The sequence below is a fragment of the Naegleria gruberi genome (assembly GCF_000004985.1).
Source record: "Naegleria gruberi genomic scaffold NAEGRscaffold_59, whole genome shotgun sequence".
Classification (NCBI taxonomy): domain Eukaryota; phylum Heterolobosea; class Eutetramitea; order Acrasida; family Naegleriidae; genus Naegleria; species Naegleria gruberi.
In genome coordinates, this window is record NW_003163268.1 from 208,599 (window position 1) to 236,050 (window position 27,452).

At 34.1% G+C, this 27,452-nt stretch overlaps 13 protein-coding genes across 13 annotated transcripts in view; 4 read left to right on the plus strand and 9 right to left on the minus strand.

The window, feature by feature from the left end:
* The window catches only part of NAEGRDRAFT_59385 (ankyrin repeat and BTB domain-containing protein), a 10,793-nt gene extending 9,696 nt beyond the window's left edge, over positions 1–1,097 (minus strand). Inside the window, exon 1 of the mRNA XM_002671717.1 lies at positions 195–1,097. Coding sequence (XP_002671763.1) covers positions 195–1,089 — 895 coding nt within the window. The 5' untranslated portion in view covers positions 1,090–1,097. The remainder of the gene's footprint in view (positions 1–194) is intronic.
* A 2,294-nt stretch (positions 1,098–3,391) lies between these two features.
* NAEGRDRAFT_52733 (uncharacterized protein) lies at positions 3,392–4,288 on the minus strand (the record flags this gene model as incomplete). The annotated part of the gene is made up of 1 exon (XM_002671718.1): positions 3,392–4,288. One exon carries the CDS (start codon positions 4,286–4,288, stop codon positions 3,392–3,394), a length of 897 nt encoding a protein of 298 aa, XP_002671764.1.
* A 195-nt stretch (positions 4,289–4,483) lies between these two features.
* On the minus strand, positions 4,484–5,266 carry NAEGRDRAFT_73265 (uncharacterized protein; the record flags this gene model as incomplete). The annotated part of the gene is made up of 1 exon (XM_002671719.1): positions 4,484–5,266. One exon carries the CDS (start codon positions 5,264–5,266, stop codon positions 4,484–4,486), a length of 783 nt encoding a protein of 260 aa, XP_002671765.1.
* A 680-nt stretch (positions 5,267–5,946) lies between these two features.
* Positions 5,947–6,723, minus strand: NAEGRDRAFT_73266 (uncharacterized protein; the record flags this gene model as incomplete). Its single annotated transcript, XM_002671720.1, has 1 exon — positions 5,947–6,723. One exon carries the CDS (start codon positions 6,721–6,723, stop codon positions 5,947–5,949), a length of 777 nt encoding a protein of 258 aa, XP_002671766.1.
* A 208-nt stretch (positions 6,724–6,931) lies between these two features.
* NAEGRDRAFT_73267 (FabG domain-containing protein) lies at positions 6,932–7,789 on the minus strand (the record flags this gene model as incomplete). The annotated part of the gene is made up of 1 exon (XM_002671721.1): positions 6,932–7,789. The coding sequence occupies one exon, from the start codon at positions 7,787–7,789 to the stop codon at positions 6,932–6,934; it is 858 nt and encodes a 285-aa protein (XP_002671767.1).
* A 1,480-nt stretch (positions 7,790–9,269) lies between these two features.
* Positions 9,270–10,905, minus strand: NAEGRDRAFT_73268 (uncharacterized protein; the record flags this gene model as incomplete). The annotated part of the gene is made up of 3 exons (XM_002671722.1): positions 9,270–9,575; positions 9,624–9,697; positions 9,741–10,905. The coding sequence occupies 3 exons, from the start codon at positions 10,903–10,905 to the stop codon at positions 9,270–9,272; spliced, it is 1,545 nt and encodes a 514-aa protein (XP_002671768.1).
* Positions 10,906–11,280: 375 nt separating this feature from the next.
* On the plus strand, positions 11,281–11,880 carry NAEGRDRAFT_73269 (uncharacterized protein; the record flags this gene model as incomplete). The annotated part of the gene is made up of 1 exon (XM_002671658.1): positions 11,281–11,880. One exon carries the CDS (start codon positions 11,281–11,283, stop codon positions 11,878–11,880), a length of 600 nt encoding a protein of 199 aa, XP_002671704.1.
* Positions 11,881–12,404: 524 nt separating this feature from the next.
* NAEGRDRAFT_52736 (uncharacterized protein) lies at positions 12,405–13,211 on the plus strand (the record flags this gene model as incomplete). Its single annotated transcript, XM_002671659.1, has 1 exon — positions 12,405–13,211. The coding sequence occupies one exon, from the start codon at positions 12,405–12,407 to the stop codon at positions 13,209–13,211; it is 807 nt and encodes a 268-aa protein (XP_002671705.1).
* A 472-nt stretch (positions 13,212–13,683) lies between these two features.
* Positions 13,684–15,454, minus strand: NAEGRDRAFT_59386 (uncharacterized protein). Its single transcript, XM_002671723.1, has one exon. It carries the CDS (start codon positions 14,754–14,756, stop codon positions 13,800–13,802), a length of 957 nt encoding a protein of 318 aa, XP_002671769.1. The 5' UTR covers positions 14,757–15,454; the 3' UTR covers positions 13,684–13,799.
* A 458-nt stretch (positions 15,455–15,912) lies between these two features.
* On the minus strand, positions 15,913–18,792 carry AM26 (uncharacterized protein; the record flags this gene model as incomplete). Its single annotated transcript, XM_002671724.1, has 1 exon — positions 15,913–18,792. One exon carries the CDS (start codon positions 18,790–18,792, stop codon positions 15,913–15,915), a length of 2,880 nt encoding a protein of 959 aa, XP_002671770.1.
* Positions 18,793–19,577: 785 nt separating this feature from the next.
* NAEGRDRAFT_73273 (FabG domain-containing protein) lies at positions 19,578–20,438 on the plus strand (the record flags this gene model as incomplete). The annotated part of the gene is made up of 1 exon (XM_002671660.1): positions 19,578–20,438. The coding sequence occupies one exon, from the start codon at positions 19,578–19,580 to the stop codon at positions 20,436–20,438; it is 861 nt and encodes a 286-aa protein (XP_002671706.1).
* Positions 20,439–20,571: 133 nt separating this feature from the next.
* On the minus strand, positions 20,572–21,453 carry NAEGRDRAFT_73274 (uncharacterized protein; the record flags this gene model as incomplete). The annotated part of the gene is made up of 1 exon (XM_002671725.1): positions 20,572–21,453. The coding sequence occupies one exon, from the start codon at positions 21,451–21,453 to the stop codon at positions 20,572–20,574; it is 882 nt and encodes a 293-aa protein (XP_002671771.1).
* Positions 21,454–21,710: 257 nt separating this feature from the next.
* NAEGRDRAFT_52741 (uncharacterized protein) lies at positions 21,711–27,380 on the plus strand (the record flags this gene model as incomplete). The annotated part of the gene is made up of 4 exons (XM_002671661.1): positions 21,711–21,984; positions 22,041–23,321; positions 23,399–25,148; positions 26,528–27,380. The coding sequence occupies 4 exons, from the start codon at positions 21,711–21,713 to the stop codon at positions 27,378–27,380; spliced, it is 4,158 nt and encodes a 1,385-aa protein (XP_002671707.1).
* Between the last annotated feature and the right edge of the window lie 72 nt (positions 27,381–27,452).

Below are 27,452 nucleotides of genomic sequence, written 5' to 3' on the forward strand. Positions count from 1 at the left end.
CATTACAAAGACTACAAAATTGCAGGCCCGCCTCTGTATTGCAAAGTAGAGATAGTATTACAATCATTGTTACAAAGATTTGTTTAATAGTATTTACAAATCTGTTGATCCATTATTTACAAGTGTTTGAGTTTCTGGAAGTTTGATATTTTCACTCACAAACTCTCCGAAATATTTCAAAAAGTCATTCTTACAAGAAATTTCCTCAGGTGTCACTTGTTGAGAAGAACAATCCATAGATTGAAGCATTGAAACTGACTGCACAGTATCTCCATTTCTTTCCATACATCCTTTGAATTGAGTTGAGCATGATTGTGTCAGTGCTTTAAAGTAAAATTGATTGACTTGAATTTTACACAATTCTAAAAAGTTTGGATAATTGAAAGATTGATGACTGGAAATATTATTCTGAATGCATTCAATTAATTCCTTCTTTTCCTTAGGATAATGTTCATCTACTATCGAATCAATTCTATTCTTATTATAGTTGGACATTAGCTTTTTCTTCAAATTGGAGAGAATTGAAATTGAATCATTTGATGAAGAGAGATTTTTCACAACATCTGGGAATACTCTAGAGAAGCTTCCCTTTTCCATCCAATCATTACTAATCAGCTTATCATACTCGTTATATTTTTGCTTATATTCGGCACTATTATTGTGACACTCATTAATTTCATTGAAGATTTTCGACCTAGTATTTTCATTTCTAATAAATTCATCGTTCAATTGCCAATTAGATTTGTTCATACTAGTACGTTGTTGGAATGAATATTCATCATCATTTACATATTTCTTACGATGATATAAATCTTGATTTGTTGCTTTTTCTGTAAAATGTTTCCTACTATTTTCATTAACACATGGCAAACCCTCTTGTCCATATAACATTCTCATTGCACAAGTTTCCACTAATAGGGATTGTTGTGATGCAGTTAGAGGACGTTGACGATAATTTCTAACCATGAGTCTTTCAGCATCTGTGATAACATTCTTACAAATGGTGGCAACATGGAAAAGTTCAAAAACTTGATTCTGTTGTTCTTCAATAGAAAGTGGACTATCGGATGATGAGGTGTTTGAAGACATGATGTTGCTATTTGTTTTTGATTGAATTAATGTTGTGAGAATCCTCTTTGTTAAATCTTTTTAATAATATCCAATTTTGAGAATCCTTTCCTTCTTCAATATTTCAAAATAAATTAAAACCAAGGTGTGGAATGCACTCGTTGAAAGCTTTGCTTTTTTTTGACTTTGAAAATCAACAGAGTAGTGGTGGCCAATTATTCTCCTCAACAAATACCGACAATAATCGCAATTTAGCCAACTAATATTTTCTAATTCACCTTCATCATAAAATAAGATTTTTAAGTGGCGACTTGCGCTATTTTTTTAAAGTTCATTTCTAGTGCAAAACCTACAGTTAGAAAAGGCGGGAAAATAGAAGGGCAGATTTGAATTAAAAAAATGGCCCAACAGTGATAAGAGTCGGCGGCTGCAGTGGCTTAAACCAACAAGAGAAGAGGACAAGAATTGAATGTCTTTTGTTATTGTTATGAGTGCAAGAATATCTTGTTAATTTTTTTAAAGTGAAATATGGAAAATTACTGGATTGAGAAGAGGAAGCTTTTGGAATTTAATTAATTTGTCATCATCACAAAGTAAATTAAAAAGAAAATGAATAATAATACTAGTACTTCAAGTGTGGATGAAGGAGTTAATGGGTGTAAATTTCTATTTATTGGAAAGACTAGAATTAATTTCTTCACCCCTCCCATCATTTCTGAGAATGCTCGATTCCAGCTGAGTTATAAAGACTCACTCAAAAAGACAAGCTATGAGATTGTTGTTGACTACTTTTTGGAGTGGTTGGGAATTGTACTGATAGGCATATTGGCAGCAATCTTGTTCAATGTTGATTTTCCTTACACTCTCTACTTTAGATTGGATGATCCTTCAATTCAATATCCCAATACTGGAACACAAACCATCAGCTTTAACCTCATTGTTACACTATTCATCTTTGTGGTGCCAGCTGTTGTTATTATTCTATTTCAGCTGATTTTTGTGAGAAATCTTCACGACTTTCATCATGTTGCTCTAGGAACCTTGCAATCCCTTGCTTTTAACATGCTGTTCATGATGTTCTTTTGGTTTTTCTATCCGGCTCACAGGCCAAACTTTCTGGAGACTTGTAATCCCATACCAGAGAAGATTGTACAAGTGGCCCTGAAAAGAGCACAACCCTATAATAATATTATTTACTTTCTTCCCCAAGAGATTTGTTCCGATCCAAGTAGGTTCACCAAGATGCAAGTGAACAATACACCTGGATTCCCAAGTGGTCATGCATCCAACTTGTTTTCTGTTTGGATGTTTGTAATCTTGTATTTATTTGCAAAACTCAAGGCAGTAAGTAGTTGTTTCATTTCATTCCTCTTTAATTTCTTAATCAGCTTTCGTCCTATAGTAGAATTGGAAAAACAATTAGTAGAGCAATAAGTGCTCCAAGAAGAGGATGGTTCATATTTCCATGTATAGTATTATTAATTATGGGAGCTGCGATTTGGATTGGACTATTTTCAAGAATTTTAGATAATCAACACACATGGATACAAGTCATCACTGGATCAATATTTGGTTTTACAATTCCTATTTTCGTTTACTTATTCAAATTTGGAAGTGCCTTTGGACCAGATTCACATATTCCTTTGTATTATTATTGGACTAGTTAAAAATACACAATTTATTATTATTAATTGTCATAATTATAATATTATATTACCTACAGTCACGTCTCGAATAATGCGGAGTCAGTCGATTTTTAAAACACTCCAAATTATTTGCATCCATTTTGTAATGAATTGATATGTTTTATGCATAAATCCTAACTTTTGATAATCTTGACAGCCATAAAGATGCCCAAGACTTATTGAAAGTGAAAGTGAAGATGCCCTTACCAAAGAATGCATCAGAGCTAATGTAAATGTGACTTGTCATTCAACATCCAATGTAAGCTAAGAGATTTGCAAGCCGAATGGTATGATGAGCAAGCAGAAATTATCATCAACAATAAGAAGAAGGACATTAAAGTCTCAACACAGCAACTAATTAACTGGACATCAATGGCATTAACTTCAGTAGAAGATAGAACAATTGTGAGTGGGTTCAAACAGGATTAGGCCTTGCAAAGGACGGTAGTGAAGATGATGAAGTGCTTTAGAAGAAGCATGCTGAAGAATAACACTCCGAATTATTTTTGTTGTTGTTGCAATTTTTTTTTGAAAATCGACCTCCGGAATAATAAAAAACCGCATTATTCGAGACGTGACTGTAATATTATTTTAATATTAGGAAAATCATCAACAAATAATATTTTTCAAAACGGTATTTATTCAACAACATCACCACCATTAACATGAATGGTTTGACCAGTTACGTATGAAGAATCCTTACTTGCCAAGTAGACATAAGCTGTGGCGCATTCAAATGGTTGACCAGCTCGACCCAAAGGAGTAGATTTACCAAATTCCTTCATCTTATCCTCAGGGAATGTACTTGGAATAAGTGGAGTCCAGATTGGACCAGGAGCAACACTATTGACAAGAATACCTCTTGAAGCCAAATTACTTGCCAATGATCGAGTGAAGGTAGTGATTGCTCCCTTAGTGGAAGAGTAATCCAATAAGACATCCTTGCCTCTGTAGGAAGTTACACTGGTAGTATTGATGATTCTACCGGTTTGATCTGGAAGATACTTGAGTGCAGCTCTTGCCATGTAGAAATAGGAAAAGATATTTGTTTTGAAGGTATTTTCCAGTTGTTCATCACTGATATCTGTCAAATCTTGTTGAACAGTCTGAGTAGCTGCATTATTGACGAGAATGTCGAGTTTGGAGAATTCCTTAACTGTCTTTTCAACTGCCTGATTACAAAAATCAGAAGTTCTAACATCTCCTGGAATAAGAAGACATTTTCTTCCTTCCTTTTCAATGAGTTGTTTTGTTTCTTGAGCATCCTTCTCCTCTTCCTTCAAGTAGACAATTGCCACATTGGCTCCTTCTCTGGCAAAGAGGATTGAAACTGAACGTCCAATTCCTGAATCACCTCCAGTAATGAGAGCAACCTTGTCACGTAACTTGTTAGATCCTTTGTAATAGTCTGGATCGTCGTATTGTGGAGCAGTGAGCATGACATGCTCAAGACCTGGTGGTGATTGTTCTGGTTGCTTTCTGACTTCCTCCTTTGAGAATGAGGTTGGTTTGGATGATATTTGGCCAGTTGACATTTTTTAAGCTAGTATTTTGATGTGGAGGCAAATCCTCAAACATTTTATTCATTTACAATAATGGTTTAGATGGAATATTTCCATGTTTGGTTTTGCTAAATTGAATTTTTCCATAAACTCATTAGGTATTTTAGGATGGGCTAATTTATTCAACTTGCTAATAGTACAATCTTTCTACTTGTAAAAAGGATAGGTTTATCTTCTGAAAGTATTCATTCTATTGATATTATTCATAGTATTTTGTTGATGCATTCTTTGCATGTTCTGGCTATGAATATTTTGATGCATTCTCATATTGTCGTGCATTCTGTTCATGTTTTGATGATGCATTCTCATGTTATTCTCGTTGGTTCTGCGATTTTGCTCATTGGTTCTATGGATATTTTCATTCATTCGTCTAATATTTTCTCTATGTATTTCGTTACTTCTGTTAATTGATTCGTTCGTTCTACGGATGCTATCATGTAATCTTCTATTCTCCTCAGCTCTTCTCATGTTATCAAAAACACTATTGAAATGCTGATCATCGTTATCATCATCATCATTGGCGTAGTATTGAGCTTCTCCTGAGCCATCCATATAAATAGTTCCTCCATTCGACAAATCAACAGGTTGACCATTAATGTACATTGTAAATCCAGAATTTCGCTGAGGTGGTACATATTCATTCGATTCAGCACCCTCTTGTTGCTCTTGTTGTTGAGGTGGAACATATGATTGAGGTTGCTGTTGTCCATCATTCACATAATATTGAGAATAGCCAGCATTTCCATTCGAGACTTGATAAGGCTGAGCATTGTTAAAGTTAACATAATTGCCACCAGCAAACATATTATTTCCAAAACCAAACACTAATCCATTATTATTATTATTTGAGCTAGTTCCATTCTCCTGGGCAACCAATCCAGGAATCAACAAAACGTCAAATATCTGTCCCACTCCACACAATCCAAATGTGAACAAGTAAACAATACCCATCGTCCACGAATTCAAATAAAATCGATGAATACCAAATAAACCAAAGAAACAAAGTGCCCACAGCACATACGCCTATTTTGGAAATATTTAAAAAAAAACAACATGTAAGATAACGACATGATAGATCACATAATAAACCGAACATGCAAATTTCATAATAACATAATTAATAAATATAAATAATATTCGTGATGATGATGAACCAATCGCCACGTAATTTTTTGGTTCATGAAAGTGGGTAAATGGAGCATCCAAAGTGTTGGCGGGAAAAAAATCAAATTCGCGAAACGTACCATAGTAATGTCTTTCATTTTTTTTTGAGGTTGAAAATTAAAAGCGCTGAGATATTCAATCAGAGTTGAAATTGAAGGTTACAAAGAAGGAGAATGGTTACAAGTCACCTGTGATTTCGGAGTTGGTCATTTTGATTGGAATGTTAGAAACAGAGTTTCAAAACGAAACATCGCCACTGTATCCTTGTGAATAAGGCCCTTCTCCTGCTATTGTTTCAATAATTCCATTCCTTGATACCTTTCGAATAGCATTATTGCCACTATCGGATATATACATTTCATCGTTGGAAGAAACAAAAACATGCATTGGATAATTGAGTTGGGCATTTGTTGCTGAGCTACCATCTCCTTCAAATCCATCATTTCCATTTCCTGCTATTGTTTTAATTATTCCACTTTTAGAACCTTTCTAATTCTAAAATTATTAGAATCTGTAATATAAATTTCTCCATTAGAGTTTACAAATGTGCTCATTGGACAATTGAGTTGAGCCTGAGTGGCCAATCCGTCATCTCCACTGAATCCTTCGTTTCCATTTCCAGCTATCGTTTCAATTATTCCACTTTTCGAAACCTTTCTAATACGATGATTTGCTGAATCCGTAATATATACCTCTTCGTTGAATACAAATACATTCATTGGACAGTTGAGCTCGGCATTAATTGCCAAACCACCATCTCCTGAACATCCTAATTTTCCATTTCCTGCTATTGTTACAATATTTCCGTTTTGTAAAACCTTTCTAACTCGATTATTCAGATAATCCGAAATATAAACTTCTCCATTTTCTGAAACAAACACACTCGTTGGATAATTTAATTTGGCATTAATAGCTGGACCATTATCTCCTTCAAATCCACCTTCTCCATTTCCAGCAATCGTTTCAATTATTCCATTATTCGAAACCTTTCTAATTCGATGATTATGATAATCTGCAATATATACTTCCTCCTTTACAACAAACACACCATTTGGATAATTTAATTTAGCATTAATTGCCAATCCACCATCACTCGAAAACCCCAATTCACCATTCCCTGCTACTGTCATGATTTTCTGATTATTTAATTTTCTAATTCGATGATTGTTGCAATCAGCGATAAAAATTTCATCATTTGATGAAACAAAAACGCACGTGGGTCCGAAGAGTTGAATTGGAGGCATTTTTTTCTTGTTTTTTACAACGACAATGAACTTTGATTTTCACAACTGTAAAATTCATTTAATCTTTTGGATTCAAGTCGTATATGGCTCAGGATGGTGAAATTGGTTACATATTTAACGATCGAGGAATAATAAACTAAAACTAAAGGAAAGTCTATACATTAATTTAGTTTTAATTATTATTTACAAATTATTAGTTTTTAAATGACTATTTTCCAAGGGCCTTATTTAACAATTCCACAGTGTGTTTCCAAACTGTTTCTCTGATACTATCGCTATGACTCTTTGTCACTTTTGCTGGCTCTCCATGTTCATCCAATAAATGGAAACCCTTCCGTGTCGATTCTGAACTTAATCCCTTGTAAATATTGTCGGCACATTGTTCTGGAGATCTGGCAAAGTTTTGGAAGAAACGTGTGGTCCATCTCACGACAGCTGGCATTTCACGTCCCCATTGTGTGGCAATGAATCCAGGAGCTTGATGAATGAATGCAATATTTTGATTGCCTTCCTCTTTGGATAATTGATCCATGGCTAGATCATTGTAAAATCCAGCTGCATCTGCTGCATTCTTCAATGTAAAATTGTGTTTCAAATCCAAATCATCCAATTTAGTGTAAGGTGAATGAACACCAGCTGATAAAACAGTCAAGACTCTCACATCTGAATTCTTTGATGTCAATCTCAATAAATCTTGCAATTGTCTCACAAACATAACTCTTCCATAATAATGAAGTGCCAATTTAACATCAATTCCTTCCTTTGTTTCTGTTCTTCCATTCATACTTGCAATTCCCTGTGAGAGAACACAATAATCCAATCGATCATGATTTTGTTTATATTCCTCACACACTTTTTCAATATCCTTCATGAGAGAGGCATCCACTTTGATCATTTCAAACTTTCCTTCTGGATTCAATTTTTTCATTTCTTCAATAATTTCCTTTCCTGCTTCTTCACTTCTTCCCATAATTGAAACATTGAATTTTTGAGAGGCAAATTTAATTGCCAATGCTCTTCCGATACCTGATGTACCTCCAACACACAGTGCTTGTTTAGTAGCCATTTTTGTTTCTGATAAATTTGTAGAGATGATTGTTGTTTTGTTTTTTTTTGAAATTATTTGAGAGATTTGCAAGAAGTTTTTATTCGCTGCGTTCATCCGGGAAGACTTTGAGGCATAAGTACAAAAAAATTGATAAACACCACTGGTCCCAGCACAATTTGACCCTCCACCATTGTTAATCTGAGTCATCTCTCATCAGGAAATCTTCTCTCTTCAACCTCTGCGTATTGGATGGTACTTCTCTTGTTTGAATGTATTTTGAAGGTTCCAGTTGATAACCGAAACGATATGTTCTGAGCACTCTTTCCAGCATAGAAGCTTTGAAAGTATGCTCAGCACATAATTGACATCATGATAAATTATTGGAAAGTGAGCAATCATGGTTGTTCAACACTGTAGTTCCTTCTTTCGTCAGCAAAATGAACAGAAAGTTATACCACTCACCATATTTATAAATAATCTATTTTTATTAATTGCTATTTTTATTATTTTTTAATTGAAATTAATTTTTATTAACATTAATTTCAATTAAAAAAAAATGCCTAAACCAAATCATCTGATCCTGAACCATGGCAGTTAATGAAGAAAGTAAGTAGTTTATAGTAAATAATTAACAATTTGAACAGAATTAATTGAGTTATTCAGTGAAACTCAAAAACAAGCCTAAATCCAATTTAAACTAAAACAATTGATCAACGTAAGTTTTTTTATCATTTCAACTTTTATTTAACTAAAAACCTAGTCCGCACAATCAAACCAGCAACAGCAGTCATTAACAAATGTAAGTTTAAACCGATTTATTTATTGATGATTAACATATTTTTTTGTTAAATATCTGAAATTTTCAACTGTCACAAAGAGAAGGGTATTGAGTTGATTCATTAGTTGTAAGTCACTTTTCTTTTATTGTTATTAATTCAAAACTAACAAGAATACATTATTGAAGAGCCCTTAACTGACCCGAAGAGGATGATCTTGAAGAAGGCTGACAGAACTCATGGTGCTTCAAATCAACTGTTTCTTCTTGGCCTTTTCGTTAGCACTGAATCAATGATGATTAAGCTTATATTACGGCTGTGATGTGGTGCCATTTTTTTGTTGATTACTTCCAATTTATTTAGGTTGACCACAACTATTTTCAATAAACATTTTTCTTCAACTACAAGTCAAATCAAGTCTTCTGAGAACAATGTAAAGTGAGCAATCTGAGCACACATACTAGCACACCCCCCAGAACAGTGCTCAGAAGACTTCTCAGCACACCTCTCAGAACTGTGCCCAGATCAATCCCAGCACAGATTCCTAGCACAGTGCCTAGAAGTGTGCTGGAGATGATTTACCTGGGAAGCCCCTGGGATGACCACTCGGAATAAATTGCTTTTGAAAAAGATAAATTGATGCGCACGCAGCTTGGATGTGCTGAGGAAAATTAAAACGTACGAGCAGAGATTTCATTTCTACTACTGTTTGGCTCATTGTTTCAATTTCCAATAACTTCAGAATAGTAATTAGTGCTAGATTGTTCTGGATGATGATGAAGAAGAAGTGGTGAATGATTGGAGGAAAAATTTTGTTTGGATTTGAAACAACAGGAATAGCAAGATTTCAATTCATCCATTTCGAATTCAATGTTGAGTAAACTGGCTGTAACGAGAAGGAGAATTAAGCTTGATAATATGTCGAGGGTTTGTTTCAGAGCACTTTCATTGGAAATGCCAAGACTTAGGGCAATAGAAATGCAGAATGCAATGTAAACTAGAGTGATAAATACAAGATATTTGGCAAACTGAAAGATTTCGAATATAATTTAGAAAAGGTTAATGAAGAAACATACCTGACTTTTCCAAATGCTCACATCTGAAACTTTCTTCAGTGCTCTTCCAATAATTATTCCAAAAATTACGAATACTATTCAAATTGTAAATAGATTGCGAACCATTTCATAACTTACCTAATAGAGCAAGTGAAAATCCATTCAAAAAGTAAACTTTGGTCAAGACACGTTCCTTTGGCAAAACAAGAAGCATAGTTATTGGAACTGCAACTCCAAAAAATGACATTAGAAATGGAATTCCATAAATCAACAAGCTGTAAATTAAATTCTTCTTATTGAAAAAAACCAAAACCTTCCTCATCCAACCTCCCAACCATGAGAAGAGTGCCAACAATAATATAATATTCAAACAATCAATAATAGTTGGTACAATTAAGGCAATACCGTCTTCTGGATCTAACACAACAGCAAACATGTAAAATATTGCCTCTATCAATAATTTGAGCATTGTGTAAGAAATGGTGAGCATGTGAAAGAATGACTTTGTTCTGATTGAATGGACCAGTTTTGGAATAAACACAATAAATAATCCAATAAAAAACTCTCCAACAATAATAGATTCCAACAATGCACGAATGGCAATGTGAATTATTTTGTCACTATTATAAGGTAAACATTTTGGTTGGTAGTATCCATTTGATAAACAAGTGCAATAGTAGGAAAATTCATTTTTGGACAGTTCACTTGTTTTAGATTTTGAATTATTGAACAGGAATGGAATTCCATATTCGAATGTTCCACAAAATAGCATTGAAGTTGGAAAATTGGTAATGGCCTGTTGTACAATCTCATTGTTTGCTTTACATTCCCTTCTCCTCACCAAATCTCTAAACACAACACTGTTATTTCCACAATATTGACATGCATTGATCCATTCCTCAACTGAACTATCCGAATGTTTCATCAAATTGTGCATGGAATTTTCTGGTAATCCACCACATAATACATCTATACAAGTTCTATTCCACTTGACCTCCAAATTCCTAATCTTTTTGCAAATATTTTCATTCGAAACAATATTAATTCGTTCACCATCCCACTTGACCTTCTCCGTATAAAGTACATCTTCACATGAAAATCCATCAGGAATCCAACTTTCAATATAAATATCATCAATTGAACCCGACATTTTCGAAGAAACTCCTGAACATTGCTGAAAGAAAGGATTCAGCCACTGCAAAGAGTAAACATTACCAGAAATAAAAATTAAAATAATTAAAAGACTGATCACACTTCCCAATGATGTAGAAGAGATGTTCTTGTGAGATTCAAATCGATGCATTTTTTTCTTTTGTAAATTGGCGGGAAATTTGATCTCTAGAAATTTATTGAAATGTGAAAACTAGTCGAACACAACAAATCAATAAATAGTATGGATGTAGAAAATTCCAGAATTATCTTGCGCTGTAATATTGTTTACAAGGAGCTTTAAATTAAATCTCCTGCGGAGTAACTCCTCAAACACTTCGTCGTGATTCTTGTGTTGTTTTTTCTTATCTCTTAAAAAAATGTCAAGATCGATTCTCGGCAATGCCTTTGTGTTGTGTTCCTTGTTGGTAATCTTTGCATTTGTTCCATTATTAGTGGTGGTAAATTAAAGTATTCGAAACAAAGTATCAAAGAACCTCAACGTCCACTTCTTGCTCCACACTTTACCATGAAATGGAGAATTGTTGCCTCTACCAATGACAATTCTAGTATTCCACTTGATTGGCATCCTCTTCCACCAAAGAATGTGAAATACATGCTTGGTACTGGAACTACCTATTATGATTGGTCTCAAAAAGCCATGTTAGAAGTTTATGATGATTATTGTGTTCCAATCTTTGGTCCACTCACAGACAAGATCAATCAATTCAGATGTAATTTCCTTAATGTTAATTTGACAAGTTATCTCATTAGTTTGGATCCATCTCCATTTCCAAAATGTTGTGTGTTTGGTGAACAAGTTTTCCATCCTCCAGAACCAACCTTTTTGAACAACATGTTCTACAATTCAAGTGCTGCACTTTTTGGTAAGCCAGTGGATTGGTGGGTTTTGGATACTGATCAGAATGATCCTGCAGAACCTTTCGGATATGGTTTCTATCCAAAAGATCAAGTTAGTGGCTATCAAACACCTGCTGCTTTTTGGTTTAGAACTGTTGATGGATTTTCTATTCAATATTTCAAAGATTTTGAAGTGAAAAAGCCAGATCCATCTGTTTGGAAATTACCTTCATATTGTGTCAATGCTCCATCGTGTGGATATTTGTAAATTAAATTGATCAAATTAAAAAAGTTTTTCTTTATCAACTTTATTCGGAAGCCTTCTTCCTATCCAAGTTGGTGATGAAGAAGGTTTTGTATTTTTTATTTTTTTATTAAAATATTTAACGGTAATGTTGTGAGGCAACAAACACAATTGTCCATAAATAACATTAAAAACAACTTTGGAATAATAATTCACTATTTAAATCTTTTCAATACCATTCAACCATTCTCTAACAACAAATCAAAGGTAACTTCTTTGCTGCTTTAAAATTTGCCGCCAAAACCAAGTACAATTTTCTTTAATACCGCCCACATGTTTATCCAAGTACATCACCACCAACCGATTAATGTTTTCCCTCGTAACAACACGTTCACCGTAAAGTTTCAGCAAACGCATCATAGGATTGTTATCACTAAAATTCAAAAAAAAAAATAGACGCACCCGATCCTGCCTTAATCAAGCTAGGAATTTGCAATACGATTTTGTATAATAATCAAACCCTATAATAATCATATACACTAGAGAAAATGGGAAGTGCTTGTTCTTCGACCTCTAATGTTGCCGAAAAGGAAAAAGTTGAGGATGAACCAAAGACTCACAGAAGTACTAAGAAGGAATCATTCAAGAAGGAGCCACCAAAGGAACAAAAAGATCATGATGATAACAAATCAACAACCTCATCAAAATCGAGTAAATCAGGAAAACATAAACCAGCTAAGGTAGAGGAACAGGCAAAAGAAGTGCAAGCTGAAGAGGAAACTACATCGGAGAAAAAACAAGAAGAAACAAGTGAATGTGGATCGAATTCACCTCCAAAAATTGAGGAAAAGGCAGAAATTGAAGAGGAAGCTGAAGAAATTGAAAACAAGGAAGAAGAAGATAAGGAGGAAAGTGAAGAGGAAGCCGAAGAAGTAGACAATAAGGAGGAAGAAAATAAGGAAGAAGAGGCAAATGAGGAAGTAGAAGAGGAAGCTGAAGAAGTAGAAAACAAGGAGGAAGAAAATATGGAAGAAAATGAAGAAGAATCATCTGAAAAGGTAGAAGAAGATTTGGAAAAGTTACAGGAAGATATTGAAAAGGTTGAGCAGGCTCTCGAAGAAGCTGAAGAACAACTTGATGAGCTTGAAAAGGAAGAAGAAAACCAAGAAGAAGCCAATGAAGAAGCAGAAGAACAACAGGAAGAAGAGCAGGAAGAGAAGGCAGCTCTCGATGAAGAGGAAGGAGATGTAATGCAACCAGAAGATGACAATATTCAAGGTCTTGACAACCAAGAAGATGAACAAGCCGAAGCTGAACCAGAAGCAGAAGTTCAGGGTGGAGGTGACGATGAATAATCAATAGTAAAATTGTACATTAAAAACTTTAAGCAAAACAGATTACTGAATCTCAGATAGCATAGTGATGTAGTCCGTCATGAGTTGGTGACACGCCGGTCTCCTCGGTTAATAATTAATGTGTAAATAAAGTTTTCCATCATATGAAACAGTATTAATGAAACCAAAAGTTTCACTTTGCCGAATGTGTTTTCAAAACAGTAAATCTTGTTAATTAATTTTTGTTCTTTTTTATTGTGGTTAGAATTTTTTATTGTTAAATCAAAAACTGCAGCAAGAAACAACTCCCTAAAAACTGTTACTAGTTTTAATCCCTTACGGATTTAATTAATTTCAAATAATCAGTTTGAAGCATTAATACTCAATTTTCTTAAGTAAAATACAGAGTATCTTCTCCTATAGTCAGAAATACAACTTTTGTGGTTGTGGTTCGGTAAATTCATTTATAAACAATGAAATGTTTTCCACAGTTAATATTCTAATTGAATTTTTTATTTACAATTAGTTCTTAATTTGGTAACCGACTTTACTATTACAATTGTATATTATTTTACATTATTTTAAAAAATTAATTTCACAAAAAAAAATTTAAAGCTCATCAAAACTTTCCAATTCCTCCGTTTCAGTGTGTTCATCCTCCGTTGTTGATAAATTATCTTCAAATTGAGCAACTTGTTGTTTCAATTGTTGAATTTCCAAATCTCTTTCAATAAGATCCTTATAGAGAGATGAGATAATCTTATTGTACTTGTTCATTTGTTCTTGAATGCTTTGTACCTTTCTCTCAGTCTTTGCCTTTTCCTTCTTTTTCTTCTTCTTTTCTTCCACTGAAAAGAGAGCTTTAAGTTTTCTAGGAGAGGCCATTGGTTCACTCCATGTGTCATTGTCAAATTCTGATGAATTTCTATGATTGGAATTTGGAATTGGAATGAATAATTTGGATCTTTCTGTTTGTTGAGGAGTGACGTGAATAGGAGAATGATCATTCGATGGACTAACTGGAGACATGGATTCACAGGTTGAAATCTCCTCTGAGGAGGTGGTGATCGTGGGAGGGAAGGAATGCTCTCTAGTGAGAGAGCTAGTGTTTGGAGAGGGAGTTTTCGATTGATTGGTCGAGTGAACATTTAACAGAGCTCCTGCTGATTTGGTAACAATTGGTTTGGAGAAGACCTCTGGGAAATCATTTGGATTTCTCTTTTGAATTCTGTCAATGAGAAACATTTCATAATCGTCCGAATCTTCCACATATTGGTCGAATAGAATTTTCAATTGTTTGATGAGCTCGGCCTGTAATGGCTCGAAAATTTGCATAAAATCTTCACTCGTTAATCCATATTGTCGTCCACTTTCATTCTGAACTTGAAAAGATTCGTATAATTGTTTCACTTCATCCTCCTTCAATGATTTAAATCGAAACGTCATTGAATTTCCTCTCTTTCTCTTTACAATCGGTTCCTCAACCTTTAACTGATTCATAAACGATTGTTCATCCTTATTAGATGTAGTAGATGCAGATGGTGAAGAATTCTTATTCGGTCTCATTGAAAATCGTTTAAAAAAATGTGAAATACTACTCGTCTTTTCATGAGAAACTTTCTCATTCGAATTCGACTTCTGGAATTGCTGCTGCCGCTGCTGGTGCTTGCTCTTCCACCACAGTTTCCAATTTCACACTCGTAAATATAGCATTCCACAATTCTGTCCACTCTTTCATTCGAATAAAATTCTCAAATTTTTCACAAATTTTTCGTTGCATTTCTCTTGATATTCCTAATAAGGAATGTGCACTCGAAGACAAAACAGTATCAATATTATCGGAGTGTTTAACATCCACAACACTGACAAGATACTTTCTTATAATTCTGTCATATATTCTAATAAGTGAAATTATTTGATTGCTTTCAAATGTCAATTTATATTTGACATTCTCCAATTCTGTCAGACAACTCAATAATCCTCTTCTATTCTTCTTAAACAGAAACTGTTCGAAAAATTCTCGATTTTCAATATTTGTTCTTTGTTTTACCATTTCGGAATTTTTAATTTCATCGCTGCCACTTGTCGAAATGATATTAATATTTAATCCAGCATAAATAACCCCAGCAAAAGAAAAGCAATCTTTATGAAATGGTTTTTTCTGACTATAGTGTGGAATTTGAAACGAACTGCCACATGTCAAAGTTGGTGCTGATGGTGGTGGTTTCAATGTCAAGGTTGGAATCATCACCGGTTGATTATTAGCTTTCATGATGATTCAACCTGCAAGTTATGAAATTTTTTTTTGATGATGGTTGAAAATTGTCAAATTTCTGCCGTCAACCAAAAAACCGACCGACATGCAAAAGTGCGAACTAACAAATTTGTACAAATTGAGGTTGGTTAGGGTTTTGAATTGTGTTGACCTTGAAAATTTAAGGGTGTGTGATTTTACTGTTACATCGCAAGGTGTTGGAAAATCTTTTTAATTTTTCAAATTGGAAAGGAGAAACTGTTAAAACTAAAGCTGAATAAGTTGAGCGAGTTCTAATCTTGGAATGAGATGCTTTTAACCAATACTTTGTAATCATGATTTTTTCATGCAATTATTTCTTACAATCAAAAGTTTCATTCCTATAAGGAAGTACTAAGGAAGACCTGAAACTTTTCAATAATAAAACAATTTCCAAAAAGTAAACTAACTGGGTTTAAAAATAAATAATTATTTAAATATTTGTACACGATGATTGTGATAATCTACTACAACGAGATGACCTTCACTTGTGATTGAAACTCCATTAGGTCCATCGAATTGTCCATCTTCAGAACCATAACATCCAAATTGTTTGATAATTACACCCTCTCTCAAGTTCCAAATTTGAATTCTATTGTTTGCATAATCGCAAATGGCTGCAAAATTGAGACCAATATTTTTCTTCAAACAACAAATACCAGTTGGGTCACATTCAGAATTTTCTTGTTTCTTGACAGAGAATTTTCTAACAAAGGTACCATCCAATGTAAAAACTTGGACTCTACAATTGTATCTATCAGTGATTACCAAATTACCATCAATGTCAATATCCAAACTGTTAGGTCCATAGAAATAACCTCCTTCCATTTCTGGATTAGTACCATTAGTTCCAAAAGATTTGAGGAATGAGCCATACTTGTCAAACATTTGAATTCTGTGATTATGATGGTCACATACAATAATTTTACCAGGTATTTGAGACTTGGTCTCTGAAACAATAATACCAGTTGGATAACTGAAATGACCATACTCTGCTCCCTTTGAACCAAACTTTCCAACCTCAGTTCCAGACTTATCAAAGGCATACACACAATGATCATCACTAGTAACAAGGATTACACCCTCCTTGGCATCAAAAGTGACACCGTATGGTTTAGGGACTGAGAACTTTCTCAAAAACTTTCCTTGCTTGTCGAATATTTGAACACGATTGTTCTCATTATCACAAATTATGATATTATCACTCGGATCTATGGCGATATCGGTTGGGCTGGAAAATTGACCGTCTTCTGTTCCTTTTCCACCAAAACCTAAAACGAATTTACCCTCAATTTTACATTTGATTTCTTGGGTAGGTATTACAGGAGTGTTTGGACTACTGTGAACGGATGGAGAGCTTGTACAGCTTGAGGATGATACATTACTATTAGCATTGGATGAAGGAGCATTCTTTGGACCAATGGCACCAAGTTTGTCTATTGATTCCATGAGTTCTTTCATCGAATCAAAATTTACACAAACATCCAAAGTATCAGACAAGTAACTTCTATCAATCTTTCTTAAATTTTCTTGGAATTGTTGAACAAGTACAGGAATGAGTAAACTCTTCTTGGTCTTGGATTGAATAAATTCAGCCAAGTCCATCTTGGAAAGATTTTCCATAAAACCGTCTGTCAAAAACTTAATTTGAGATAATTGTTGCATTCCACTGTTCAAAATCTTTTCACAAATTTCATCTTCACAACAAATTTTCCACTTTTCTGTCAATTCCTTTCTCTTTTGAGCCAACCTCTTTTCCAAGATATCAAAATTTTCATTGATCGACTTGACGCCATCTTCATAAGTGTGAGATATTGTTCCCTTGTCACGAGCTAATTTTTCCATTTTTTCTGAAATGTTTTGTTGCATTTGGAAAATTTGGTTTTTAAGCTCTTGTTTTTCTTTTTGATAAACTTCTTCAACTAGGTCACAGTCATGTCCCTTGTGCTTTGAAATGGCACAGATAGCACAAATCAATTCATCTCCACAAGTATGACACCAAGTGTTCAACTTTTGGTCTTTGTGGGTTTCACAACAATCAGTCAATGGTCTTAAATTATGGTGGTTAGTACTGACACTTGTTGGGGAAGTAACAGTTTTGTCCACATTTGATGATACTGATGATGAATTAGAAACAGTGCCACTAGTATTAGAAACAGTGCTACTAACAGACAAGGAAGCAGACAAAGTAGAAGCAATGGATGAAATTGCCGAACCGATCGAATTGGCGAATCCTGATGATGTAGTCGGAGTGGAAGCTACACTTCCAGTTGGTGTTGAAGTGTTGCTACTCATTGATACTGTAGCTACTGATGGTTTGTTTGTTGTTGTTGCACTTGTATTGGTAACAGGGATAAGACCAACAGGTGTTCCGTTTGAGAATTTTCTTTTTGATTGTGGAGATCCAGGTGTAGCTTGGACAGATGAATTATTGGCTGTGGTTGGAGAACCTTGTGGTTGTGGCTCCTTCTTTGGGATGTGAAGTCGAGGAGAGGTGTTAGATGGACTTTGGTGTTGTTGTTGCTGCTGTTGTTGTTCCATAATTTGGTGCATGGCTGATCCGAGCATAATAGGAGAGGATGAAAGAAGGGCAGCTGCACTAATATTCGAAGTTGAAGTTCCATGAACTGGAGTCATGGATGATGGAGTACTGGTAGAGTTGATTCCTTGTGATTGAACTGAAGATGGTAGCGTCTTGATATTAATTGGTGTCAAGTTGAGAATATCACTCTCCTTGCTGGATGGACTCATCATGATATTATTATTATTCATTGTTATTCCTTTTGATGGACTTCCAATAATTGCAACTCCACTATTGAAATTGTTAATTGGAGTATTATTTGATGATTGTGTTGTTATTGTTGAAGAGGATGATGAAGATGGAGAGTTTCTTGTTGGTGTTGCACTTGAAGGTGATTGATATTGTTGAGTGGGAGAACGAACGCTTCCATTGGTTGGAGTGGTTGTTGGAGTTGAGTGATCAATCACTGTTGGTGAATTATTGGTAGGACTCTTCATATTATGTGCTGGAGGTGGACTAGATGAAAACAGATGAAGCGCCTGAGGTCTTCTTTCATCCAAAATACATTCTTCACTCTCATCGACTTGTTTTACATTATCAATAATAACTTCTTCTAACATTGGAGATTGTGGTTCAATATCTATTGATCTATTGTTGGAGGAGGAGGTAGAAGAACTGTGGGTATGATGTTGAAAATCATCAGAATCATCAAAGTGAAACAATTCTTCTTCTACAATAGTTTCCGAATATCCTGTATGTTGTTGAAAATCATCAGCCTGATCAGACATTTCTCGAAAGTTTAATAAATTATATTTGTAAAATTATTGTTGTTGTTGTTGATTCTCTCTTATAAGAGTTTGATAAATAAATAAATATTGAATGATCACGTTTGTTCTTGATTATACTATTGTATTATTATTATAATATTCGTTTTTTTTATCTTCGGAGATTTTAAATATGATATTATTATTGTTACTATTATTGTTGTTGTTGTAGTTGAGCAGCTATAACGGTTGCTGTTATTTGATGATGATAATATTATGTATTCTTCAAGAGTTTCAAAAAGCGAGCAAATTAATGACAACTTTAAAATCTTACGAAAAATGGGGAACGTGTAGTGTAGAGATAATTTTTTGAAAATGGATGAGGAACTTCTATGCTTGTTATCTTATTAACAAATGTGAAATGTCAACCAAATATCTTGTAATTATCACTACAATACAATAATTTCCATGTTTGTGCACTAACTTTTGATGCGTTTTCATTCAAATTCATAAAATTTTGCAATGGACAAGTGTTCGATTCCTTAACTTGCACCAGCTCATTTTCTTTAAGAAAGGCACTAGGTACAGAACCAAGGTCTATTATTTTCTAATGTTTCTTATTGACATCCTAAAACAATCCTGCTCGTACGTTTTAATTTCCCTCAACACTTACAAACTGCGTGCGCACCAATTTTTCTTTTCGGTAATTTAAAAACTTTTTCAAATCTCTCAAATAATTTCAAAAAAAAACAAAACAAACAACATCTCTCTCATAGCTAATCATCTCTACAAATTTATCAAGAAACAAAATGGCTACTAAACAAGCACTGTGTGTTGGAGGTACATCAGGTATCGGAAGAGCATTGGCAATTAAATTTGCCTCTCAAAAATTCAATGTTTCAATCATGGGAAGAAGTGAAGAAGCAGGAAAGGAAATTATTGAAGAAATGAAAAAATTGAATCCAGAAGGAAAGTTTGAAATGATTAAAGTGGATGCCTCTCTCATGAAGGATATTGAAAAAGTGTGTGAGGAATATAAACAAAATCATGATCGATTGGATTATTGTGTTCTTTCACAGGGAATTGCAAGTATGAATGGAAGAACAGAAACAAAGGAAGGAATTGATGTAAAATTGGCACTTCATTATTATGGAAGAGTTATGTTTGTGAGACAATTGCAAGATTTATTGAGATTGACATCAAAAAATTCAGATGTGAGAGTCTTGACAGTTTTATCAGCTGGTGTTCATTCACCTTACACCAAATTGGATGATTTGGATTTGAAACATAACTTTACATTGAAGAATGCAGCAGATGCAGCTGGATTTTACAATGATCTCGCCATGGATCAATTATCCAAAGAGGAAGGCAATCAAAATATTGCATTCATTCATCAAGCTCCTGGAATTGTGGCTACTCAATGGGGTCGTGATTTTCCAACTGTTTTGAGATGGGCATGTGAAGTTGTCAAGGTAGTGGCTGCTAAATCTCCTGAGAAATATGCTGAATATACTTATAATGCATTGAGTTCAGATTCTACACGAAAGGGCTTCCATTTATTGAATCAATACGGAGAGCCAGCAAGTGTGACAAAGAGTCATACTGATAATATCAGAGAAACAGTTTGGAAACACACTGTAGAATTGTTAAATAAGGCCCTTGGAAAATAATCATTTAAAAACTAATAATTTGTAAATAATAAACTAAAACTAAATTAATTTCCTAATTTCATTTGGATAGCTCTTCAAATTTTTATAGTATTAATGTCACAAAGCAAAACTTATTTATTGAACTTCAGATCAATTAAAGAGAGTAAACTTCGTAATCTAGAGTGGTAAATTCACGAGTTGATCCAGTCAAGTAATCCTTTCCCAAATTTGAATAAGTGAATGGATTAGTGAAACTTTTCTTGGTACCTCTAGCAATGAAAATATCATGTCCACCTCCAAAAGTTGGATGATCAACAGATCTATGATAAACTGAATAATTGACATATGCAGAATGTGGTCCATCTTGAATCAATTTCTTGAATCTTTCATCTCTCTTTGGTCCAATTAAACTAAATAAGAAAGCTTTGGAATCTGGGAAGAAATCCAACATTGCTGAACTCCAACTCACTGAAGTATAACCTCCAAAGATAGCTCCTGAGCTTGCCTTAATAATTGTTACAGTTGGTCCTTGATTATCACATTTTGAATGGAAAGATCTGGCTCTGAATCCATCCTTAGATGCATTATAAAGTAATTTCATTGGTCTAGTTTTAACATCTTTCAACAATTCATCAATAAATCTCTTAGATTGATTTGCAGTTAAAAAAGTTGATTTTGACAAATCTCCAATTAATCCCAAATCCACCTTTGATTCCGTTTTCCTCTTACTTGTTCTCTTTTTAAGAATTTTCAGTTTAACGCTCTTTGATTTTGTTGGGTTGCCATCCTTATTAGCATTCAAGGTAACCCGAGGAGCATTTCTATTCCTAACAACAACTGCTTGTTTACGCATCACCTTCTTACCATGTTGGTTTTGTTGTTGTTTTGATCGTTTTATTAATCTTGCTGTTGCCTTAATAGAAGCCTTGGTAGTTCCCTTAGCTTTCTTCCCCTCAACAGCAGAAACAACAACAACACTCAACACGACCAACAGCAACAACAATAACAAGAAGAAAACGCCTCTCCTCATCATCATATCGTTTTGCTTTAATTTTTTAATGATGAACTGTAAAGGTGAATGGTAGCGGACAGTAAAGGAAGAATTTTGTCAATGCACTCTATGGCCAGAGTTGAGATAATAGAATTGAGAGAAAAAGAACAAGTATATGAATTTGTTTAAGGAGCCTGATTCTCATAGTGATTTTAATTTTATGATTAAAAAACATGTTGTGATGATGAACGCGGGAGATTAGTACGATTTCCTCAAAATTAAAGAAAATTGATGTAAAAAAAATGTCGGCATCAGCAGATTATGATTCAAAGAAGAGAAAAATTTTGGAGGCTTCTGATTCAGTTGATCAAATTGTTTCGGATGAAAATGATAGACTCATTGATCAAGTTTCTGATGCGCTTCATCGATTGACTCTACAAAAACGAGCTGATTCAATGGTAATGGCATTGGTCGATGATAAAAGACAAGTTTCATCATCATCATCTTCCCGTGATGAAAGGCTTGATTCTCTCCAGCAAATGCAACAAGAAAAAGTTGTTGTGTTGAAAGTTGGTGGTAAGTTCTATCAACTTCATCTTTATTCGAATTTAATATATTTTGATCATCCATAGGAAAATTCTTTAACACAACAATGAGAACTTTGGTGGGAGAAAGAGGAAGAAAATTAGAAAATTTGGATAATGACGAAGAAATGAAGGAAGGTGAAGAAGAAAAACAAGATGAAGACGAAAACGATGAAAAAGAAGAAACAAAAGATGATGATTGTGAATATGTCACAGCACAACCGAACTTGTTCAAAGTCATGTTTGATTCTGGAATTGGCATTGAGAGAGATGAAGCAAACAAGTCTGCAATTTCATTCCCTGATAGAAATCCAGACTATTTCGAATATGTTTTAGAGCACTTGAGACAGGGAGGAAAAGTTAAATCGCTTGGTGTTGAGAAATTGAATGCCAATCAGTTGGAGAACATTTTGGAAGAGTCCAATTATTTTGCAACTGAAAAGTTATCAGAGTACATTCTATTCTTACTCGAAAAGTATCACAAGTTACATGGGTCGAATTTGGGCAAGTTTGCTGAAACAGAAGATCAGAATTCAGAATCTAAATCATTAATAGTACCTCAAAAGGTTGAAATTCCAATTGAACAAGTTAGACAAAGACTCCTTCTAGTTGAAGATTCCATCAATGAATCAAAGAAGGTGGCCAAAGAATTATCACTCAAATTAGTTAGCAAGTACCAGAACTTCATCTTGGGAAATGATTTAGAGACTGACCTGTCTGTTAAAATTGATGTTTCTGGTCAAATTTTCACAATTCCTTTTGCCATTTTGCAACAGCATGAAACTTTCCTCATTTCCAAGTACATTTTAGCACCAAATTTTTGTTTGAATGAGAATGGGTGCATCTTTATTGATAGAAGTCCAAAGTTATTCGCCCTTATTCATTCATATATGATTAGTGGCAAATTTACTCATTTCCCAAAAAACCTCTCAAGGGAAAAGAAACATCAATTGAAGCAAGAAGCAGAATTTTATGGTGTCATCTCTATTATTAATGATTATCTTGATCCATTACGTTACCCAGTTGAAAAGATTGGCCAAGACAATATTGAATTGAAAGAAAAGGAAGACAAATTGAGAGAAATATATGCAAAGGAAAGAGAATCACCATTATTGAACGATCCATATCTATTACTATCACCTCTCTTCCAAAATTTAGAAGAAATTAATGATCAAGAAAAGTACAGAATTGATTTTGGAGAATGTCCTAAATTATTAGATTTATCTGACAAAACCAGATATTCCAGACAAGTTTCTAAACCTCAACTTTTAACTAATTTGGGCGCTTTCAAATTGAATTGGCATAGATTCACGCAAGGAGCACTCAAAGGTCTGGATTGGAACAATGTAATTGCTGCAGGTGAGTTCAATTAATTCTTCGATTTTAATTTATAATATTTAAATTAGGTGGTGGTATTCTTGCTTGTTGTTTGAAACCTGACACTTCCGAAAATATCAGTACCGTTGGTCTTAATTTACCACGCAATGGTTCTGAAAGAAAAAAGTCTTCCAAACCAATGATGGATGATAATGAAGAGAATGATGTTTCAGATTTTGGTTATTGGAAAAGATTGAAAAAAGAATCATCAGCAGAGGAAGGTGAGTCATTAACACAAACAAAGCTTGATAAGGATAGATATCTTAGGGGGGACACGACTATATACAGGTTTCTTAGTTACACAACAGACGATAAGAGAACAAATTTGAGAAATCTTGAGAAAATATATACACCCATCATTTCTAAAACAACAGCTGTTCCTGTGGTGGATGAAAAGAAAGAAGACGCTTTTTTCATTCCAGAGGCAAATATTCCAAGCTCATTTAAAAATTCAGATATTGATCTCTTTCTGTATGCTCTAAGTGAAGAACAAGCAGAAGAAAAAATCAATCACATTTATCAAACCATTAAGAAAAATATGAGATCTAGATTAATTACAAAATATTCTGAAAAAACTAATAGTCAAGATTTCTTAAGCGGAGAAATGGTCAGGGCTTATGAGGATGGTGTTATCAGAACTGAAGAATGTACGGTTAATGATGATGTTCTGGTTGTTAGAACTAAATTTGCTGTTACATTCTATTGTTACAAACTCAGACCAATTCAAGTTGTTTTGAGAATTTACAAATCACCTGCTGAAGTTTTGTTAGGTTTTGACATTGATTGTGCTACTATGGGGTATGATGGATATCAAGTTTGGTCAAGTGAAAGAGCAAGAAGAGCTTTAATGTATCATACTAATCTTGTTGATGTTGATAGACAATCTACAACTTATGAATATAGATTATACAAGTACAGTAAGAGAGGTTTCTCTGTTTCAATTCCAGGTTATGATACTGCTAAAGTTCAAAATCAATTGTTGCAATATCCACGAAGATATTCATTTAATTCTACTGAGTATTTATTGCATGGCTTGGCAAGACTTATTGCTTTCGATAACTCTTGTCGCTCTAGATACCCACAACGTGTTTTAGGCGCGTATGACAGAGATAACCAAGCACAGTCAATTGAGGAAAATTCAGTACTTGTACTTTCTGGTGAGCTAAATGTCAAGTCAGATTATCTTGATCTGAACATCATCAAATCACACAAATACCCTCCAAGTATTATCTTTGAAACTTTGGAAAGAGCTCGCAAGGTTGTTGCCAAGATTAATTTAGAAAAAGAAGATACCTTTACGCGCTCACTTGATACGTTTGTTTTAGACAGCAGATTGAAAGAAAATACATCTAACATTATAAGAAAGAGAAATCCAGATTGGAAACCACACTTTATTTATACTTTAAATGATATTGATACCATAATTAATAATGAAATATTTGATTCCAGACTCTCCAAGAAGATTGAGTTTCTTACAGTTGATCCAGGAACTCAAAAAATTGGTTCTTTCCATCCTAAGGATATTAACTTTTATAGAGATGCCTATCAACCAGTTCCATCCACTAATTTACCTGTTTTAGGTGATGAATATTCCACAAATACATACATTTGGTACAAGTCAATGACTTCACCTCCAGAACAAGTAATTAGCAAAACGGACAAAAGATATCAAAAATTACCTGTTAGAACTGCTCCTTTTTATTCACTTACCAATGAAGTAGTATGGTTCGAAGTGTTGACACCAGAAGAAAGCAACACAATAGAGACTGAATACAGAAAGTACCTTATTTACAAGAGTCCTGAAAGATTTGCACTTTCAGAATGTGAAATAGTTGATTTTTCATTGAATAGACTTTTCTGTGTGATACTACTCATCCCTTCCAACCAAATACCTTTAAATTATTATTCCGAAAAGAATTTTCTGATTACAATGGCTATCATGATGATGAGGGTACCAATAAGGTTGATATTCTGGCTTTCAATGCACACTATTAAATATCAACATTTTATTTAATCTAATATATTATTTAGAAAGAATGCATCAACTTTTCAGCTTCAGTATCAGAACTTGGAAGATAACCACAATTTCCTTCAGTCATCAAAACTGGAACATTGCATTCCAAAGTGACATCCAATTCAGTTCCATTAACCTTATAGGAATAACCTTCAAAATCATTGGCTTCCTTGTTTGGATTGTGAACAATCTTCAAAGTCATCTTGGTTAATCCAAGGAAAGCTTCCTTACAATCAGGATCCTTCATAAATTCTTCTGGAATGTCAGAACACAATCTGGCAATTCTTCTTGACTTCATCAAGAATTTGACAACACCAGTGACGGCTGGAGCATCTTCAGTGTCCCATGAACCAAACTTGTACTTGAGATCACCTGGGAGTGAGGTAACACTATCCCAATCCAATAAGAAGACCATTTGAGGATTGAGCTTTTGCAAATCACTATTCCAACCCTTAACTTCAGCATACAATTCACGAGCTAATTTCTTGAATGGAAGAGAACCAGACTTTGGGAGGAATTGGGCTTCGTAGTCAGACATGTTGATTTGTTGTTTTGTTGTTTTTTGTTTGTTTTTGTTGTGGAAAAATAGTTCTGTGAGAGTTGCGTGCTATTTAAGGCCTGTAAAATTGTAAGAAATCTTGCGCCTGTACTTTGAACTGTATCGACACAAATCATTTTACGGTAGGGGCGGAATTGGATTGGTCGTTAAAATCAGCCAGGGAAATCTCTATACTTGTCCTTATTCCTTCCTTAATAGCGAACGATACATCTTGTTATCTCTGGAAATTGGGAAGGAATATGCTTCGAATCGTGAAATTTACACTTCATCAACGAGGAATAACACAATTTTATCAGTTGAATCATATTACAGTTGTTGTTGATGTAACATTACGTAAAATCAATAGTAAGGCCTTACTAAAAGCACAACGTGTTTTAGTGCATGCTTAATTACAAGTTTATTAATAATATTTGGTGGTGATAATATTCAACCTTAATGATAAGGTTAAATATGAAGATATGAATTATCATCAACAACAAGAACATGAAATCAAGATTCAAAGAAATTGACTTCCAATTCTTGTTGGATCATTACCAAACAAACTTGTTTGCATAATGAAAATGCAATCATGTTAAATTTCTTTAGGTTTATAAATTTTAAAAAAATGACTGAAAATCATCAGGTGGAAATGGATGACTTGTTTTCATCGTCATCATCCGATGATGAAGAATACAACAATACTACACTATCATCAACAACAAGAACAAAAAATCAAAAAGAAGAAAAGTCTGAAGATGAAGAAGAATTGGATTACATGGACGATCAATTTATCAAATCCCTTGAATCCGTTGATCACGAAAGGCTTCCAAATATTCATCCATCAGAAGCCTTTCCGTCCAAGAAACTCTCCTTCCGAAATGTTCCTCTCGAATTGATTCAAGCCTACAACACGGCTCGAGAGGAGAAACAATTTAAAAAGGCTCATCATTTGAAGAAACAAATTCGTGATTATAACATCAAGGAGGAAATGTTGGAAAAGGCAAAATTGTCTCTTTCAAAGAGTTTGATTGTACAGGAGGAGGAAAAGGAAGCTGGAAAACAATCGGTTGGACTCAAATTGTTGAAAAGAATGGGATTTGAGCAAGGATCTGGATTGGGAAAGAATAATCAGGGAAGTGTTGCTCCAATTAGTATTGATAAACAGTTGGATTACTTGATGGAGAGTATGGATTCAAAGATGAAGAAACCAATTATTGGACTTGATGAAGTGCAAGTAATGAAGAGAGACGAGATTGAGAAATTTAAAAGTGAAATGGAACAAAAGCAAGAAAAAAAAGCTCCCCTCACTGAGGAGGAATTTACCAAAATTATGAGGGAAAAACATAAGGAACAAAAGAAGAAACGTAAAATTAGAATGGCTTTGACTGAGGATGCTGCTGAGGCAGTTGCTAAAAAGGTAAAACAAGATGAAGAATGGGAAGAGTTTGAGGATTTTTAAATATTGTGCTGAAAACTTCCTTTCAACTTCCCTTCAAAATTAACTATTTTGAAATAGATGAAAATAATGGAA

Coding starts and splice junctions, on each gene's coding strand:
- NAEGRDRAFT_59386 (XM_002671723.1), bottom strand. CDS start 14,756: ATGAGACCGAATAAGAATTCTTCACCATCTGCATCTACTACATCTAAT.